The sequence below is a fragment of the Lepidochelys olivacea genome (genome assembly GCF_965140295.1).
Source record: "Lepidochelys olivacea isolate rLepOli2 genome assembly, chromosome: 4".
In the NCBI taxonomy this organism is placed as follows: domain Eukaryota; kingdom Metazoa; phylum Chordata; order Testudines; family Cheloniidae; genus Lepidochelys; species Lepidochelys olivacea.
Genome location: NC_140414.1, coordinates 128988224 through 129008804, shown reverse-complemented (window position 1 = coordinate 129008804; position 20581 = coordinate 128988224). Strand labels below are relative to the sequence as shown.

Below are 20581 nucleotides of genomic sequence, written 5' to 3'. Positions count from 1 at the left end.
ATATTTGAAAATGCTAATATTTCATTCCTTGTTGAATTTGTGCAATTAATTTCAATGTAAATAGGACACATCAGGATTTCAGATCTTGGATTAGCTGTGCAGATCCCAGAAAGAGAAACAGTCCGAGGGCGGGTTGGAACAGTTGGATACATGGGTATGTAAAATGTCTTTAACTAGCTAAACCATACTAGTGAGGTCGATTACACTTGCTTAATTATAGGTGACTCTAGAATACAGAATCATACTGGGTTTGATTTGGTTTTGGGACGTTCTTAGTGTGAAGAAAGGGTACAGTATGTGAATAGGTGTGTCATGCTGTCTGTAATGGTTCCAGCCTCTGGGCAGACTGTCAAAAAGCAGGGTAGACTGTATATTATATAATTAGATTTCACCAACCCGGTAACAAGTGTGAACTACTAGCACAATAACCAGTCTTACTATGCAGACACAGACAGTCCCCTTGGGCATTCCAGTCTATCTTGCCACCCAGGCAAGTATGTGATAGATGGTCATTTTATACCAAAAATCAGAATATTCAGGTTACTTCCAGTCTCAAAGGACTAGTCACTTACCTCAGGTCAGTAGTCTTTGGGCTGAGATCGGAGTACAATGCCTGTAGTTAATCCTGTAATAAACTAACTAAAGATTTATTAACTAAGAAAATAAGAGTTCTTTTTTTAACAAGGTTAAAAAACATGTACAGAAATGAGTTAGTCTTAGAGTTAAAAAGGTACTATAAGCTTCTATAATAAGCAGCTCTGCATGTCCTTTCAGGCTGACCCATGCCAGGCAGCATGGGGATCTCTTGCTTATGTTTAGGAATATTTGTCCCTGAGAGTCCAGACAGCATAAAAAAATCCAGTTTCTCCTTGTCAGGGATTTTTATCCCCCCTCACCACAGAATCCAAGCTGATAGGATGAGCGCTCCTGCACATAACCTCTTTGTGGGCGGGTGGGGGGACAATTGACAAAGTCTGTGTTCCGAAATGGCCCATATGGATTCAGTAGTCCTTCCAGATGGCCAGGAAATAACACCTCTTGGGGTAAACGAATATTTCACACGTGGTAATGCTTGTCTCCTGACTGTGGGAAATTTACAGTCCTAACAAATATTTTTATAGTTACAGAGAAAACGTTTAAACGTTACCTTATAACATGGGATACAGATATAAGTAGGATTAATGCATGCAGCATCCTACAAACATTCCATAAAGTCTAAACGCATTGTTATAACTCTAATATTTATTCTGATAGTGCTAACAAACAAGTAAGCAAGGCTGGTTTCCGGCGATGCACTTGAAAGTGTTCAGTGAGGCTTAGAGACCTTGGCATGAGCTGGCACCTGGTCTGCCAGCTTCACAAGGTCATGTCTGATAAAACTACAAAATTAAATTTTATATATAGCCATCTCAAAAAGTTAATTATTCTGGGTAAAATTTTCAAAAGCACCTAAATCTCATTGACATTCAGTTAGACTCTAGGCTCCTAAGTGCATAAGTCACTTTTGAAAATGTGGCTTGGACTCCTAAATCTTAGGTGCTTAGCTTGTGAAAATTTTATCTTCATTTAAAAAATGGCTTAAGGCTCATATTGATTTAGAAAAGAAGCAATTAAGGACCTACAGTTAGCTGAGCAAAAGAGCCCTTAATATGGGAATAAGGACTTTCTGTAATTCTGGATATCCACTATTACTGTACAGTCTGTTTTTAGGCAGAGTGCAATGTTAGCTTAGTGGATTTGTTTTACTGATCAAATAATGGAAAACAACTAAAACACATTAATCTTTCTATTTTTTTATTTTTGGTAGCTCCAGAAATCCTCAACAATGAAAGCTATACATTCAGCCCTGACTGGTGGGGTCTTGGCTGCTTAATTTATGAAATGATTCAGGGACAATCACCATTCAGGAAGCGTAAGGAAAAGATCAAACTGAATGAGATAGACCGAAGAGTGAAGGAAGACCAGGAAGTGTACTCGGACAAATTCACAGAGGAGACAAAATCCATCTGCAGGATGGTGGGTGAAGAGACGTAGAGGTTTGGAAATTAAATTTCTAACTCTTTAAAGAGCTGAAATTTTAAATTTTAGTGTCTTTATTATGTTGGAAATTTTTCATACTTCATGGCTTAGGTGACCTGCATAGGTTGTTTTCATCTCTTTTTGTGATTAGAAGTCCATAAACAATTCCATGCTGTTGTTGTCAGACTTAGGAACTGAGGACTTCTCTTAATGCTTGAAGGAAGATCATGTTTGTTGCAGCGTAACTTACAAAATGGTGCACTTTATAGTGTGGTAGTCCATATCCTCAAGCTAAACCACAGTTTGAACATAGCATAACCAAGGGCAGAGTTAAGCCTTCTCAAGACAAAAACCCTGGGATTTAATATGGGAAAGATGTGATAGAAAAGCAGCATATTAGTTCTCTTGTGTAAAGAAAAAGACCACATAATAGGACAGCTTGATTTTTTTTTAACCTTTATCGACTGAAGTAAAATCCAGTTAAATGTGGTAGATAACATGCAGTTACACAGTTGAAGAGTTCTTTAGAAAAATAATATTTATAATATATATCTGTTCTGGTTGATTTACAAAAATGTCTTGTCTAGAATTACTAAGATACTGTACCAATTTTAGATCTGTATTTGAGAAAAGCGAGATATGTGGCAAAGCATATATGATCACCAAGCATATAAACATAAGTATGTAGTTTAATGAGCTGCTAAGCTATCTCTATGGGTAGAATCTATAATAATTAAAAAACAGAATGTTTTTAATTTAAACTAGTCTAATGAAAATACTTTAATGCTCTTAAGCCACATATTTCAGATTTCCAGTTCTTTAAAAGTTAACATTTTGGTACAGCTTTCAATTGCAGATTTCAGTAAGCAAAGGAGCCAAATAAAACTAATATATATTTTTCTATTGAAAAATGCTGTAAAGATAACTTTTAAAAGGGCACGTATAAAGGACGAATTCAATGATCTGTTTACTATGTCTGTGCAGTTACTTGCCAAAGATCCAAAGGAACGATTGGGGTGCACTGGAGATGGAGCTGCTGCTGTAAAGCAGCATCCCATTTTCAAGAATATTAACTTCAAGAGACTGGAAGCAAACATGTTAGAACCTCCGTTTTTACCAGATGTAAGTAGATGAGACAGATGTGTCTAGTACTTAAATAGACACAATATACTTCTATGCTAATTAAATCAATTTGCACTGGAAAATAGGAAGGGTGCAGAAGCTAGTTATTATCTGCAAAAGGGGTTGAATAGGGAGGTGGCAATATTTGTAGATGATTGACCTGAATTTTGTGCAAAGACTTAGGAGAGCCCTATCTCAAGAGAGTCCTAACAAAATTATTTAAATGGGTAACACAATGCAAATGTAATTCAGTATTGTTTAATGATGATATTTAACTGTTTATATGGCACTTCCTTTTGTAAAGGGTTTTGAGATCCATGGAATAAAGTACAGCTCCAAGGGGCTGTGAAGTTGGTTCCCCAGCTCTTTAAATCACTACTTCCCCTATCCTGACAAATGAAGGTTGGGCACTGAGAAACATCTCTGGGATTGGGAGTGAGTGAGCAGAGCAGGAGTCAACTACCACAGCCTCAGGAAGTGAAAGGGAGCAAGCTGCTATATTACTTCCTTTGTCAGGGCTTCCCATGGGTCCTAGTGACCATTAATTTTGCTGCTCTTGGTTGCATGCAACTCACTGGGTGTCCTTTCATGACCCCCTACAGGTCTCACACCACTGGTTAAGCTGTACTAGTCTAGAGGGTGTAGTGGTATCCTTTCGGTGTTCAGGTAAATAAATAGTGAATAGGAAACAATGTGAACTGAAGATTTTTTTTTTTTAATTGCCCAATTTTCTCTGAAAATAAAAATTATCTCAAAGAAGCAAACATTGTTTCATATTGCAGCCACGTGCGGTGTATTGTAAGGATGTCTTGGATATAGAGCAATTCTCCACAGTAAAAGGAGTGAACCTGGATAATACAGATGACGATTTCTATTCCAAATTTGTTACAGGCTGTGTCTCAATCCCTTGGCAAAATGAGGTACTGTACTTTGAACAAGTCCTGTTTGTGTTAGTGTAACAATAGTGAACATTTAAAAAATACAAAATGGTTTAACTTCCTTATCAGACTTTATAATGAAACTTCCTTTTTACTTCAAGCATTTGCTCCAGAATGTTCCCAACAGCCCCACTGATGATTTGACAGGAGTCCAAGAGCCACATGTAACTTGCATAAAATTGAACAGATGGAAGCTGCACCACCCTATGCTTTAGTGAATGCTGCCTAGAAAACAATAGCATCCGCTACAATGAGCACATTTCTTGTTTTTACCCTGTCTCTGAAAGATTTCTAATATTATCATTCAAAGCAGTGGGACCTGAAGGAGTGCCATTCAAAGTACAAAAAAATAAATGTACTCAACGTTAGCTGTTTTTACAGGCATCTCAAATAGATCTTACCCGTGTATTCATGTTGAGAACAGCCAAGAGCCACAGTGTAGAACTCTGTGGACTCTCCTTGCTCTAGGTTTTCAGAAAAGCAGTTATTACTTTAGTCAAACATTACTTGATATTGCTTCCTAAATAAGTATTCCAAACTGACTAATGAATGAATTCATTTAGGACCATATTTAGAGTTAATTCGCCCTACCAATGTGGTGGGCACACTGGATTGATTGTAATTAATGAGATTTCATATGCAGCTTCACCTGCTCCAGGTTAGGCTGCCCTGAAACAGGGAGAAAGAGAGATCCATGTTTATGTATCTGGCATGGATTAAATCCAGTTCCAGTTCAAGAAGTTGTGCATGTTGCAGTTTGGGCAATGGAAATTCAGCAGCAAAGTGTAAGAGTGTGTGTGTGTGTGTTGGGGTGGGGGGATGTGGGGTACGCTTATATGAGTGCTTTTATGTTATGGTTCAAGCAAGAATTATAGAAAGCTGGTCTTAGTTTCTTCACATAAGGGCCCAGATATATGGTTATGCTGTGTCTGCTTTTTGCCTGATCACTGTCACAAAGGAGCCATAAATCCAGTGGACCGGCCTGTGCAATAGAGATCGTGCGGCAAGGAAAGCAGCTGTCTCCGGCTGATGCCTGGCAGCCGTGCTGGCTTTTGGGGACTGAGGATAGCTAATTGTAAAATAAAATACCTGTTAGGTTGAACAAAGGTGGTTAAAGCTACTTTGTGTCTTCCTCTATGTGGCCCTGGTTCAGCAAAGAATCCAGTTGTTATGCTGGCAACTTGCCATTAGCCCACCGGCCACTCTTAACTTACGTGAACTGGAATAATGTCTGGAGGTCTTTATATGACTGAGTTTTTCATTTGTATCTCTTCTCTTTCCATCTAGATGATTGAAACAGAATGCTTTCAAGAGCTCAATATATATGAAACTGATGTCACCTTGTCAACAGACCTAGATACGAGCAAAGATACTCCTAGACCAAAGAGAGGCTTCTTTCACAGACTTTTCAGGAGAGGGGTAAGAGTACTGCCTATGGCTTTTTGTTATTCTTATACAATACAATACAAATAAATATATGTATATATTACATATTACTTTTTTGCCTTTGCTTTTTAAATTAATTTAAAATGTTTATCAAATTATCATCTATCACTATGCATAAAAAAGGCTTATAATGGAAAAAAATCATCAAAACTGTAGATTGGACTAAATGTCGATGTCTGATATGATCACTGAATGGACAGTGACCCCAAAGAAAAAAATGTTAGGAGACAAACATCAGGATATTTTAAGGGTGTGTAGATTTTGAGATAAGTTGTTGTTCACTGGGAAACCCATGTATAGCTACACCATCTCCCAAACAACAAGTTGACTCCACTTCTAAGACCTAATGTTTAATAAATATATTAAAATATCTTAAAATTGAGCAATCTTTAGGAATTGTACCCCAAAATATTTATCATAAAAGACATGAGAAACATAGTTTGTCTTAATATAGTCTGTTGCATATAGATTTGAACGATATAGGCTGTTTGTTAGTGTGTTCCACATGTAGACCAGCACATACAAATTTGGAGTGAAATTGTTTTGAGAAGGATGAGTTCATCCCAGTAAAAAACCATAGAAATAATGTTGGCTTTCAATAGAGATTTAGTTATTTTAAATTGCTAGGAACAAATCATGAAGCATCTACAATATAGCTGTGCAATATAATTGCATATTAAACATTTTTGTCATCCGTTGGGCATTTGAATGTTGGTGTGAACTGACTTTTTGGTTACAATAAAAAAGACACTTTAAGCAAGGAAAAACAACAGAGTACCATTTTTAGAAAATATATTTGATCTGTACCTATAAGAAAATTTCCAGTTTGTTTTTAATGTAGGAATGATGTGTTACCCGATTATACGTTATTCAGGAATCTAGTCTTCTTTGGATGCCTATGCATGAATCCCATTTAAGTTGAGAGCTAGATATCTACACTGAGGGAAGACTATACTTCTGCATTATTTTGATTTGAAACTGTTTCCACTGAATGTGAACATTCAGCTATTCATATGAAAAATATAAAAGAAGAAATATTTTAATACCTACACTGTCTGAGTATCAGAAAATCCACTGAGGCCTTAAAACATAGAACCAAAATATGTAGGCTAATTTACACAGTAATATGACATTTTGTTACTGATTCATCCAGTACATTTGTCTCTGGCTGATATACAGGAGACTACCTAACAAAATACTGTTTTCAGCTTTTGCAGGCACTGTGCTATCCCATCTGGTGAATGAAAACTAATTTGCAAATGTACCAATAGTTCCTAGGCTAGCATGGTTGCAGTCAAAATGTTGGTCTTTTGACCACAGTTTTACTTTGCATTTTTATTGCTGATTATAATTTTTCTTTTGCCTAAGCTATCCTCAAAAACTGGGCTTTGTATTGATGAAGAATGTTTGCAAATGTTTTATGGGTTGAGGTCCTTCAATTGGCTATGAAATACTGTTTATAAATCTTGTCTTCTATTACTGACTTCACAAGGAAAGAATTAAAATAAAGTTAGACTAAGTGAAAACGGTCTCAGCTTTGGTTTGAGGTGCCTGCTGCTTCCTTTTGATATCCACAAAACTACTTATTTAGCAGAAAAATTATATGGACTCTATTTAAAAACAACAAACAAAAAAACAAATAAGCCACAAAACGCCAGCTGTGCTACTTATTTAACTAAATGCAGCCATTTTGTCTTGTCTCTTTCTCAGGTCTGTTTTAAATCTGGTTACATTGATGATGAAGAGGAGTCCTCTAGACTCTAAATCAGAGAATTATAGTCCAAAAATAAAAGGATGAATGAACTCTGAATGTTTTTATCTATGTAAAGTGTATTATAAATTTAAAAAATTATGTATGGGCTTTCAGATATTGTATATTTGTACTTTAAAGTGTTAAGATGTATATTTTCACTAAATCTTTATTGTAAAAAAGCCATGAGTGCCACTTAAGTGTAAGTGTGTGATATATTATGTATTTTAACTGGAATGAATCTGGAAATACTTAAGGGTTTTAAAGTACAGAAACTTATGCTATCTGTGATATGGATGTTACTTGGCTTTGGGGATGATTTTGTTGTTGTTCCTGGCAACTCTACTGAATGGCACTATGTTTCTTATTCCTCAGAATATTATTTAGGTTTGTTCTCAACAGTAGACTTGTTATACTGATTAGTATTAATATTTCTGGTGTTAATAACACTTCATTTCTGTTTGCTGTTAGATTGCACCCTAATGTAGTTCCCAAGTCATTTAAAATGAAACGGCAAGGAAAAGAAGGAATGAGTTCAGTGCACTGTGACCGGTTTCTGTAAAATACTTTTTAGAAGTTTGGATTTAAAGACTATTTGTTTGTCTCAAGTAGTTCTTGTTTTGTATATTGTGTGTAATATGTATTGCCTTGTTTTTGCAACAAACTTAATTTCTGCAAATGTTGATATCAGAAGTAGTAATAGATTTCTGACCTAAGTATGTGAATATATATATTCCCCCATTTATCAGAAAGATAAATCATTTCTCTGTATCTTGCCTTTCTATTCATATCTTTGTCACAGTGAACATAACAGGAATTCCAGATTTTTTTAGAAGTAGTAATTTATGATTTTGGTCCATAGCTTTCCCCTTCCCAACTTTAGATATAGCTTATCTGAGTAAGGCCTTTGTCTACACTGGAATCAGAACCATGCCAGCTATACAACTTGACTATGTTTTGAATATTTCATGGTTATTGCTAACAGGATTTCCCTAAGCACTGTGGACAGAACGTTTTTTTCCTGCAATTGTTAGCCAACTCCATGCTATAGGCTTTCATTTATAGCATGTGCTGGTAAGTCAGAATCACGAAATGGTATGATCTGATCTACCACACAATACCTCCTTGCTTATTGCTATTGTAGATTCTTACATTTTGATGACAGCGTTGACTGTGATCATGACTACTGAGTAAAAATAAAACTAATAATTAAGAATTTTTCTGTATGAATTCTTAAACACATCAAAAAAGAATAATTCCATAAGAAACAAGCCCCACTGATATTCTTTCATAAAGGTGGAATTGGTACTGCAGCCTGTAGATATGATTGTTCAAGACTTCCCATTCTAAGACACAGTATTTTTGTTGCTTATAACTTCGCCAACTTTTAACCTTCTTGGTTGAACCTATCCAACTCAGATGTCTGCCTGACTCTTTCTATCTACCTACTAAAATTGTTCAGATGTTTCTAAGATCCAAACAACACATTTTGCCCATGTTATAAATATTCTTACAACTGTTTCATTGAGAGGCTGTAGTGTTTCCACACGTTGGATCAGGAACTTGAAATCTGGGCAGCGCAGTTTACCCCAGAGTCAGGAATGTGCCTTTGCCATCCCCAGAAAAACTTACCCACATTTGACCAAGTTATACGCCTTTGAAAAATTGAAGTTTGTGCATGCTCAGAGACTTCCTTGACAGCTAAATTTTCTGAAGATTCCATCTGCGCTGAGCATGCTCCATTCCCTTCACAGCTCCTGTGACAACTGGACTGCATATATGACATTTGCACAGAGCGACTGAGCATGCTTCAGCCCAAGGCTCAGAACAGGACTTTTCCTGCAAATGCTGCTCCTGGCTGCTGGGGGTAGTTGTAACCCGTGGGCACATGAACTGAAATCAGGGACACTCTCCTTTGCTCTCAATACTCCCATTGCTGGCACCCAGTTAGTATGAGAAGTAGAAAATGGCCACATTGGAATGCACAGAAGTGGGAAATGGGGGCAAGAAGGAATGTGAGGGGGTTGCAGGAACCAGGGGCTTGGGGAAGCAGAGGACAAAGGGGACAGGAGCCAGGGGACTGGAGTGTGGATAGACTCAGATGGAGAATGAGCATGAGCTGGGATGGTGCACACAGGAGCAGAGGGAGACAGAGAGGCTAGGGGTATAGGAGTAAGGGCATAACCATTGGAGAATTTGGGACATTTACCAGATAGAGAACAGTGGTTTTGCTTCTCTGATTTGATTAATATAAATGTTACGTTAAAACTTCTGGTTTTTAGTGTAGTGATACAAAGGTATCATTAACAATGGTGGACGTATGGAGTGAGGTATGGACTTAATAGCAGTTTAGAGCAAGTTGGGTAAGAATACCACGGCCCCAGCCTGAGAGGTTTTAAATGATGAAACCACAGGTATCAGCTTTAAATAGAGTAAAGAAAATAGTATATTTTTATTTGCCATGCATGTCAAGCTCTCAAAATCAAATAAGATACTATCTTTTTTATATAGACAATACCTTAATTAGGAAATCAACTACTATAACACCCTTACTCTATCTGATCTAAACAAAGTTATATTTCCATAACACAGGACAGCAGCTAAGGAAATAAGAGTGTTAAAAATGTTGGAGAACTGAAAGATTTGCAGAAAGTACAACAGTGACTTATAACTATCCATAGTAAATAGCAAGTGACATCAACATTCTCAATAATCTGAGTTCTTAGCCATTACTCACCTAAGTTGGGAAAACAAGGCAAGATGCATGCAAGGCTTCCATTGACTTCAGTGGGACCTGTGCTCAGGCACTCCTGCAGAATTTGGACCTTGTGGTGTAACTAAAAAAGTATCTGTATGAGCAAAGTTTCAAAATTAGGGCAATTGTAACCTAAACTGTGCTTCTGTTCTCTGTTCCACCAATTAAGAAAAAAAAAATTGCAGTTCCTCACTCAGACTGACAGTTAATGACACCAGTTGGCTGGGAGGATGCCCTGCCCACTCTTGGGCCTCCCTCAGAGAGAGAGGCTATGTTTACAAGCAACCTTTCAAAAGAATTGGCTGTCCTGTTCTAGTTTTTAACATCTCAATCAGATGAACATTACTGCTACTTCCTACTGCACTCCCACCCACTGATGTGTTCATTCTTAATATGGACCAACACATACCTACTGTAAATTTGCTCAAAAAAGGAAATATTGTTCACATTTGGGCAAACAAGGAAAATTTAGTTTTTAATCATAATTGTTTAAACCTTTGGCACCTGTGGAAATTTTAGGCCATTGGTAGAGAGGCATTCTTTTCAAGCAACAGCATGTTGTTTTTATAAATGGGAGTTTTATCTAAAGTCTAATGTTTTGAGCAAGGGTCTAACTGTCAAGATTCCTGGGTTTTATTCCTAACTATGTCAGAATCTAACCTTTAGCAAATGACTAATCTGTATAAACCTCTCTAAAATGTGCATGCTATCTACTGTAAAGTAGTGTTGAGGTCTAACATTGTAATGCTTGTGAGATCTGTGGATGGAAGATGCTATATCTCATTTTATCTGAAGTGAGAAGTACCATCTTTTTTTCCTTATCCCAAAGGCTGCTGTGTCTTGTCAGATAAATTGTCAAATTTTCATAGCTTTCCAAATGAGCATCTCTTTCATTTACCTAAGCAGTAAATTAAATTTATTTGAGCATTCATTAAATTTCTTTAACTTGTGTGTTGTTGCACTCTTATTGTTTGCAAGGTCCATTTTAAAATATATATTTATAGGGCCAAATTCACTAGTGCATTCTGGCTACTATACGCCATTCAAGCAATACAAAGCAGCTGAAAATCTGGTGTAACTGACCACTTAAATTGGGTTTGCAGCTGCTTTGCATTGCCAGAGTGGCATACAATGCACAATCGTACTAATGAATTTCACCTACAGTGAAGGCTGTATTTTTTGCCATGAGGCAGTCATAGGTTTTTAACATTATATCCATGATTTCTGAGGCTTGTGGATAGATGGATGTAACAATGAACAGTTGAATCAATTTTACTAAGAACTTAGAGTCGTCAAATTTAAAACTTCATCTGTAAAGGGAGGTAGAGACAGATGGAAATCCAATACTATCGAGGAACCTGTACAGTGCTGCTGTCCCTCCTGCCTTTGCAGAGACTAGCAAATTGTGCCATAAAGGCAGCATTTAGAGTCTCTTGCCTGCCCATCTTTCCATGCTACTTCTGTGCACTGAGGGCCTGATCTTGTGCCATTTAAGTCAGTAGAAGTTTTATTGTTGACTTCAGTCGGAACAAGGTTGGGGCTCTAGTGGGCAAGCAAGGGGAAATGGTTCTAAACGGGTTTTACTCTTCTGTCCTGTTTCTATAAACACTTATGCATATGCTAAGCTTCATTACTCTGAATTTCCCCACTGGGACTGCTCAAAGCTGTAAAGTTAAACATAGGCATAAGTGTTGCCAAGATTAGGGCCTAAATCACTTTTCAGTGTGTTTAAATTGACATTTTGTGACAAAAGACATGAATTTGTCTTTTTGCCTCTTATGCAGAGAGCAGTCTGACTTTTGTATCATTTATCATGGCAGAGCACTAGCCTCAGCACTTTATATAAGGAATTAGTAAACTAAAACTGTCACCATTGCAAACACCTAAGATAGTAAAAGTAACTAAGACGACATAAAATATGACAAAATACTAGTGAACAGATATTGCCTAATATAATTCCATTCATGAATTAGAAAGTCACAAACCATAAGTATAAATGTAACCCATTTACATATGGTACACTGATATCATCTTCCTCTGTTTATCATTAGGTAGTAATATTGATTAATGTTCTCATTGAATTTCTTGTTTTAACACTTCTTGGAGGTAAATTTTGAAAAGCACTGAAGGCAGAATACTCATGGTGTGATAAATTACTATTTTTTTCTGTGAACTTTGCCTTGATTCACAGCTCACGCAGTAGGTAGAACTTCATGACGAAGGAAGGAAGGACTGAAGAATTCTGTTTGTTTATATGAACATGTCCCTTTAGCTTTTACCGTGAAGTTGTACAAAAGCCAAAGCAAATTCCAATCTTACACAGTTGTAGATTAGGAGTACTTCCATGTAAAGCTAGTATACGATCTCCAATTCAAAACCCCTGTGTTACCCCCAAGGCTATAATAATGGCAAGCTAAGGATCTAAAATACTGGGCCTGATCGTGCTCTTATATTGTGTAATTGATTTCAGTGGAGTTACACCAGTGTGAGAACACAATCAGTCTCCTTTTGTCTTTGTTTTGTGTTCTCTAGTGTTTGTTCCTGTATGCCCTTAATTTCTTAATGTCCATATGTTAATATACATGTTTAACTTGTATTTTCAAAGCAGTGAAATAATGTGCTAGTAACTCAGAAGTTTTCATTATCCTATTCTGTGACCAACAAAATGGAGTCTTCATGTCTCAGGCTGTTTTTGTTTCTATAAAGAGTTCTTCAGCTTCTTTGTTGTTAGTTGTTGATATAGCACTATATGTCTGTGTTCACAATATCTATACAAAACTCTCCATTTAAAAAGCACTTAAAATTACTGCACCACAGTATATGAAAAAATTGTGGTATTTCAGGCAACATAATGTAGTAGCTATTGGTGAATGCTGCGTATTTTCCTCAAGTTAGTTTTAAGCTTTAGTTATGCAGTCCTATTCCCATATATGAAAGAGAATTGCTTTAGTTGGCTAATTTGAGAAACCAGTTATAGACTTTCCAGAAAATTATACATACTGAAGGTGATTCTTAAAGGGTGCAACTAATTAAACTGTGCCAATTGGTTCCAGTGTGGTATTTGTTGTGACTGCATTATAAATGCTGAATCCAACTTTGCGCAGTGTAAAGAAATTTCTCATTGTGTCACTAATGAAATCAAAAAGTACTGTTCACAAGATTCTAGAAACATGTCAACAGAGACATTAGATCTTTGTTTTAGTTCTGTAACATGAACTTAATATTAAGCGAGCAACTGTATGAAGAGCTGTATTTGTTTCAGTTTCCAGAAAAACTAGAGTAACTTTCTTTTGTTACATACTTGACCAATCAGCACAACAGCTCCTTCTAATACGTTAATAGAAACAGCATTAAACTGAATTCTGGTTCTATCTGACTTGAATGATCTGGATGCTTTCTGATGGTAATGTTATCTCTTATGAATGTCTGCACAATGTCCATATTTATTGTATTGTCCACATGGAGTAACTTACTAAGTTTTCAGACTAGCAGCCGTGTTAGTCTATATTTGCAAAAAGAAAAGGAGTCCTTAGTGGCACCTTAGAGACTGACCAATTTATTTGAGCATAAGCTTTCGTGAGCTACAGCTCACTTCGTTGGATGCATTCGATGAAGTGAGCTGTAGCTCACGAAAGCTTATGCTCTGATAAATTGGTTAGTCTCTAAGGTGCCACTAGTACTCCTTTTCTTTTTACTAAGTTTTGAACACGTGTAGGTAGCTCTCCTTTCTTCTTTGCATAATGATGCTAATGTATCAGAATTATTGTTCAAAGTATAACCATTTTCATTGCTAAATGTGAGCAACGTAAGTTATAAAAGTGTCTTCCAACCACTAAAATGTTCTTATATCAGCAGCTTTATGTTCTATCAAGCATTTTTTATGACTGAAATAAAAGTAAAACACTGCTACATAAACAGATCATATGTCTTGTAGTCTCATCTTTTGATCTATGAAATGAGTCTTTCATGGGAACCAAGGTGGATAAAATAATAATTTTTAAATCAATTTTTATTTAAATCCATTTTAATATAATTAGATTTTTTTATTTACATATTGGTAGTTCTTTAGCAATTTAAGATATTAAATTGGGAAGAAAGTGAAGTGAATGCTGTGTACTTGTTTGGTTTCCAATTGTTAGTAGAATTTCAGATTTTAGATTTTTTTTTTTTTACACTAAGGAAATTTCACACTTAAAATGCTCATTTATACTTAAAAAAAAAAACAAAACCTGGTCTTCATGAACAGCCTTGCTGTGATAACACTACATGTTCATACTTGCTATAGTTACAACTAATATCACCTTCCAATATATTAAACTTCCACAAGTCAAAAAAGTTAAAATTCTTCAAACAGGCTTTGCTTCTCCAGCAGGGTTTATAGTTTGAAGTCAGTGGGATGCATGCTCCTAAATTACTTATGTGCTCTTGAAAATACGGGTATAAAAGCCTTACTTTGAATATTTTGGCCAATTTATAAAAATGTTAACAATAATTTTGTTAATGGATTGAAAGTGTAAATAACCTTTTTGTTAAAAATTATGCAATGTTGGTCTGAAGTGACAAAAATTTTATGTCACTCTGAGTATGCCTAAACTGCAAATGAAGGTGCAATGATTGTAGTGCAAATACTCTCCCCTGCCGTAGCAGCCACAGATCTGAGGCTGAGAAGGAGTTGGGGGGTCTCTCCCCGGCAGCTGCAGCCCTAGATGTGGGAAAGTCGCCTCTTTCTCTGGCAGCCGCAGCCCTGCACGTCCCAAATTCCCCCAAACCCCTCTTCTCACCCCTCAGCCCCCTATTCCCCCCCAAGGCCACCACCTCACCTTACATGTGTGTCTTCTCCAGGGTCCAGGTACCTAATTAGTGGAGCCACGCCTGTGCAGCTCCACTAATTAGGTGGGTGGCCCTTCATTTTCTCGTGTGTGGCCATTCAGGTGTGCACCTTAGCGGGCACTATCTGCAGATCACTTAAGTGGAGCTTGCGGACCACAGTTTGAGAGCCTCTGGTCTACACATATCTATCTACAGGGAAGAAATATTTAATAAATGTCTCTTCAATCTAGCTGAGAAAGGTATAAAATGATCCAGTGAGTGGAAGTTGAAGCTAGACAAATTCATGCTAGACATAAAGCATATATTTTTAACGGAGAGTGTAATTAACCATTGGAACAATTTACCAGGTACCACAGTTCAGTGTGCACCTGCAGTAAATGAACACAAATTCCTTTCTAAAATTATCTGCACCTCTGAAAACCTTGCTTTGTAATAAAGAGAAGTTAAATAATGAATGGACAGAACTAAAGAAAATTTTATCCCTAACTTCAGATATAGTTCTAGAAAGACTCCCTGGAGAATCTTCAATCTTGTGTTAAACATCTTTCTCAGAGAAGATGAAAAGGCTTAACTTGTGTAGTGTGAAAATCTATTTAAAAATCTCTTTTCTTAGAAGGTGGAGCTTATATTAGCCATTTAGCTTTCCTAATCTAGGCAAACTTCAGCAGCTAGTTTTCCAAAAGCTGCATACAGCATTTCAGATTTTTATTATATTGATTAGTTTTTCCTTACTTTTTCTATCTACTTTAATTTGCATAATCAAAAGATTTCAGTTAATTGGGTTCAAGCAACCAGTTATATTAAAGCCAGCAGTTGTAACTGTATGGAAAATTTAGTGCAACAATACATTGATTTCTCCCCGAACCCCCAAATTAGATTTATATTGATAGAAGTATTGACTTAAAAAAACCTAGTTCACAACAGTAGGTTATAAAGTTAGTATTAATTAATTTTGCACAGAAGAACAAAGGTACCCTTGACACAGAAAATTATAGGAAGAAGAGGAGCGCCTTCATGTAAATCAGAGTACTTGGAACAAGTTTTAGCTTCGGAAAGCCCACGGCTGAAGCCCAAGTAACACTGAATATATACAAGGATGAATGATGCACAAGTAAATAGGTCTATATGAATGCAAAATGTCATGCTGGCGTGAAATACAGTTGTAAAGTCCAGTCTTAATATAAACCTAGTTTAACTCTAACCTACATCTGTCTCAAAACAAGAGGTTGGAAAACAGAAAAATGGGACCTAATTCAGATGAAAATATTCTGTGTGCCAATGCGTCACTGGTTCTTTTCAATCTTTTGAGTTCTTGTAATAAATGTCTCCTTTCAGCCTATGTCAATGTCTTTTTTTCTGTAGTGCATGTGCTATTAGAGTGGAAACGTGGAGAAACCTAATTGGTTTTTCCATTTCAACAGAATAAATATCAAGAGGGACTACTACTTGGGAAGTAAATGTATATTAAGTGCACTTATTGGAAATTTGTGTATTCGTTCTGTAAAAGTATTTTAAGTACTGATAGCACTGGTAGTGTTTGGCATGTATACTATGTAGTGTACAAGTTGTATATAAAATAACATTTGATCTTGTGGAGTTCTGAGTATATTCTTACAATTAAGTTTTTTTTTAATACCTGTGCCTGTTGATTCCAAAGAAAAACTGCTTTTCAGAAGTGTCTTTCTGAGATCAAACGATTGTTGTCTCTGTGGTCAAAGAGAAGTCAAGCCTCCCTTTCTCCCCACTCAGTTTCTGTAAGTGTTAAGCACAGTTTGGTCCTCTCTTCCAGCTACCTGAACCCTTAGAGGAGGAGACAAAGGACTGACATGATTGCATTTGGTGGGTGTAGTCCCACAGGAGCAGCTGCTTTCTCCTCTATGGCAATGTCTGAGCTCAGCTTGTCTGGTCCACCATAATCAGTAGAGTGTGCCCAGCTCCTGCTTTCAAGCAGGAAGCGAATGAAAGGATTGATGAAAAGTGAATCTGAAAAAAGTGAAAGGATTTTTAGGGATGTAGAATTTTTTACTTCATGGATATTTTCCTTTAAAGGGGAAGATAGAGCACAGAGCTCCGCTTATACTGCTATCCCTTATCTCCATCTCCTGGTCTGTTCTTAAAACTTAGGTCAACCTAGCTACGTCACTCACACCCCTCAGAGACCCAGTTAAGCTGTCCTAAGATCTGTTATTGATACCACTAGCTCAATGGAAGAATTATTCTATCAACTTAACTCCTGCCTTCCCTGGGGGTGGATTTACCGCAGTAACAGAAAACCCCCTTCCAGTGCTTTAGCAAGTGTCTACATTACAGTGCTACAGCGAAGTAGCTGCAGTTATGCCACTGTAGTGCTTATGGTGCAGATATACCCTGTGAGATGTCTATACCTTAGGCCTTGGGTGAATGTATGTTGTCCCAATTTAACTAAAACAGTTTAAAAACAGTTCGTCATACCTTACAAGGGTGGAACCAGTTTAGCTGCATTAGGGCTTGTTAATGGAGGGATACTCAGGACCTTAAAGATGATCTGAAGTTTCTGAAGAACATTAAACCTACAGGGATACTGTCACTCAATTCAACCTTAGGATATGTCTGCACTACAGCAGCACAGGTATGCCACTACAGTGCTGTAGCGTATATGCTTCCTCGATCCATGTAAATTTTTTTTTTTAAGAACCACTCACGTAGATAATTCACTTCTGCAAGAGATGGCAGAGCTTGGTTGATGGAAGAATCCTTCCACTGTCCTAGATGTGTCTAGACCAGGGGTTGGGTTGATCTAACTAAAAAGTTCAGAGCACAAAACTGTTCACAGCCCTGAGCAACATCACTAAGTTAACCTAAATTTTAGATGTAGACCAGACCTTAGTTTGCTTTATCTGAATCCCTTAAGTTAATGTGAATGAAGTCCACTTCACTTCTGAATGGGACTGTCCACACGCCACACCAGGGTTTAATATCAGAGGGGTAGCCGTGTTAGTCGGGATCTATAAAAGCGGCACCTTATAGTGGCACCTTATAGATTACCAGACATATTGGCGCCTGAGCTTTCGTGGGTGAATACCCGCTTCATCGGATGAACGTAGTGGAAATTTCCAGAGGCAGGTATAAATATGCAAGCAAGAATGAGGCAAGGGATAACGAGGTTAGTTCAATCAGGCAGGATGAGGCCCTCTTCTAGCAGTTGAGGTGTGAACACCAACAGAGGAGAAACTGCTTTTGTAGTGGGCTAGCCAGACCCAGGGTTTAATATGCATTAACTTCACAGCTGTTGTCATTAATTCTCCTTACATGCTCTTGACCGTTAACGGACAAAGCCTCGGGCCCGGAGCCCAAGTAGCAACTGTAGCCCAAGAGCTGGGAGTGGACAGACCTGGAGGTTGCTCTGCGTGCCCTGTCCCCACGGAGCTCGGGCCTGCTGCCCTATGGACCTGCTCTACGTGAGCCCGACCCTTCTGCAGGAGGCGCCCCCACCGTTCGACAGGCGGCAGCTGGCAGACCGGCCGGAGCTTGACACCGACCCAAGGGGCACTAGGACCGGACAGCCATCTTCCCGAGGGGAGGCGGAGCGCGGTGAAGCGAGCGTGTGGATGAATTTGTGTTTCCTCAACCAAGCTTGTGTTTGTCTGAACGGTGACACCGCCCCAAAGCCTACTGCTCTGCTAGCTGGTTTGGGCAGCGGGCGGAACTCCTTTCTGATTGGTGCGTGAGGCTGTCGCTCTTTCATATTCCACTCCCCCCCCCCGCGGGTACGCCGGCCCCAGTCACCTGCGTAGGGAACTTTGCTCTCGGCCTGGCAGGGGGTAGCGTGGGGGATGATGGGAGGCTTCCAAGATGGCGGCGAGGCGGCTTCAGAGTGATCGCGGCCCCCTGCAGCGTCTTCTTCATTCATTGCAGTAACGAGCGGCGGCGCTGGCATCCCGACGGCGGCAGGGACAGTGCCGCGGCGGCCCGGGCGCGGCGAACGGGGAGTCTCCGGGGCTCCAGGAGCGGGCAGCTCGTGCGCGGAGACGGGAGGGGGGCCCCAGGCTCCCGGGCGCTGTGAGCGGCGAGGCGGCTCCGGGTCCAAGCGAGCGGCTCAGGCGCTGTGAGGAGAAGAGACGGAGTCCGGTCCCCGGGCGCTGCGGTCGACTGGCCCCTGCGGCGCGCGGCACGGACTGAGCGGACATGGCCACCATGGAGAAACTGATGAAGGCCTTCGAGTCCCTCCGCTCCTTTCAGCAGCAGCAGGGGCCGGCTGCCATCCCCGAGGAGCCGCTCCAGAGAGCGTGAGTGTCCGGCCGCGGGGCGGCGAGGCTGGGTCGGTAGCGAAGACTAGGAAGGGAACTTAGAGCTTCTGAGAAGCGACTGCCCTCAGAGGGAGCGGGCTGGCGGGGACGCCCCTGGGCGCCCTGTCACGGGTGGGGTGGATGGGCCCCTGCTGCTGCCGCCGCCTCTTGAGCTAAGGGTTGTCTGAAGGCGGGTTCCAGAAGCATTTGGTTTCGCTTAAAGACCACCAGCAAAATCCTTTCTCACCAGAAGCAAAAGCATTAACCTGCTCCGCAGTGAGCGAGGCGACTTGGTCTCCAGGCCGCTGCAACCGGTGATCCCTCGTGACAGCTAGAGAGCCTGTCGCACAAGCCCTGGTAAACTCCAGGAATAATAATAATCCACGTGTGTACCAGCAAAGCAAGGCTGGTGGTCTACTCTCAGCTGGCCCTTTCTCACTGGAAGAAGATACTTTATTAACGTGTCTCTTCTGGTAACTGTCTGGGTATCTATCTAGAAAATACTGAAAGCTTTTTTTTCCTCTTCAAAAAAGAAATGAGAAATAAACTGGGTAGGTGTGTTTTTTTTTTTTTTAAAAGCACTAGTACGGTTAAAGAGCAGACAAATTATTATAGTACTTATGATAACCTAGACAAATAAGTGCAAAGAAAAAACTAACAGACAACCACTCCTTTATACAAACATCTACACTTTTTACTGGACTCAAATCTCTCTGAACACGGGCCTTCTGGATCTCATTACATTATATGGCGTTAGATACATATCTTATTAGAACCAGGTTTCAGAGTAACAGCCGTGTTAGTCTGTATTCGCAAAAAGAAAAGGAGTAGTTGTGGCACCTTAGAGACTAACCAATTTATTTGAGCATAAGCTTTCGTGAGCCGCAGCTCATGCTCAGATAAATTGGTTAGTCTCTAAGGTGCCACAAGCACTCCTTTTTTTCTTATTAGAACCAGTTCTCTAGGGGGGTGCAAAAAGTTCAGTAGTTTATCACTCAGCTTTTACCAGAAGTGCTGACACTTATTTGTCCAGTATGTCAGAATCTGATTCTTTTAGGGGAACTTTTTTAATCTTGTAGAAGTAATAATTTATTGTTTGAATTATATGTAACAATTTCTTAAAAAACCTGAACAGTGAAAAGAGATTAGTTATTTCAGTTTTGTCAGTTTTATGTTCTTCTTCATGTTGCAATATTAAAAACTGCTAGAGAGTATTTAAATCCCAAACAAAGCTAGTTCTTATTCAGGTGGAGTTTTATTAAAACATTATTTATTACATTGATTATTTAGATGATCCTCAAGTATATGTTTTTCACAAAACACAGAAGAAGAAAATCAGTGACCCCCTGTGTGTATTATACTACGTATTCCAATTAAAAAAAATGGTCTTGGGCATTAATACATGTAATTTTATACCTACAGTTACTGATAGTTTCCCTATAGTTTTAAATATTTT

The 20581-nt window shown here is 38.8% G+C and overlaps 2 protein-coding genes across 3 annotated transcripts in view; both read left to right on the top strand.

Annotated features, from left to right (window-relative positions):
• Positions 1-13605, top strand: part of GRK4 (G protein-coupled receptor kinase 4) — an 82556-nt gene extending 68951 nt beyond the window's left edge. The window contains exons 11-16 of the mRNA XM_084626448.1: positions 65-154; positions 1808-2016; positions 3004-3141; positions 3924-4061; positions 5367-5498; positions 7236-13605. Coding sequence (XP_084482574.1) covers positions 65-154; positions 1808-2016; positions 3004-3141; positions 3924-4061; positions 5367-5498; positions 7236-7289 — 761 coding nt within the window. The 3' untranslated portion in view covers positions 7290-13605. The remainder of the gene's footprint in view (positions 1-64; positions 155-1807; positions 2017-3003; positions 3142-3923; positions 4062-5366; positions 5499-7235) is intronic.
• A 5097-nt stretch (positions 13606-18702) lies between these two features.
• The window catches only part of HTT (huntingtin), a 183800-nt gene continuing 181921 nt past the window's right edge, over positions 18703-20581 (top strand). For both annotated transcript variants that reach the window (XM_084626754.1, XM_084626753.1), the window contains exon 1: positions 18703-19125. In XM_084626754.1, the coding sequence (XP_084482880.1) occupies positions 19025-19125 (101 nt within the window). In that variant the 5' untranslated portion in view covers positions 18703-19024. The remainder of the gene's footprint in view (positions 19126-20581) is intronic.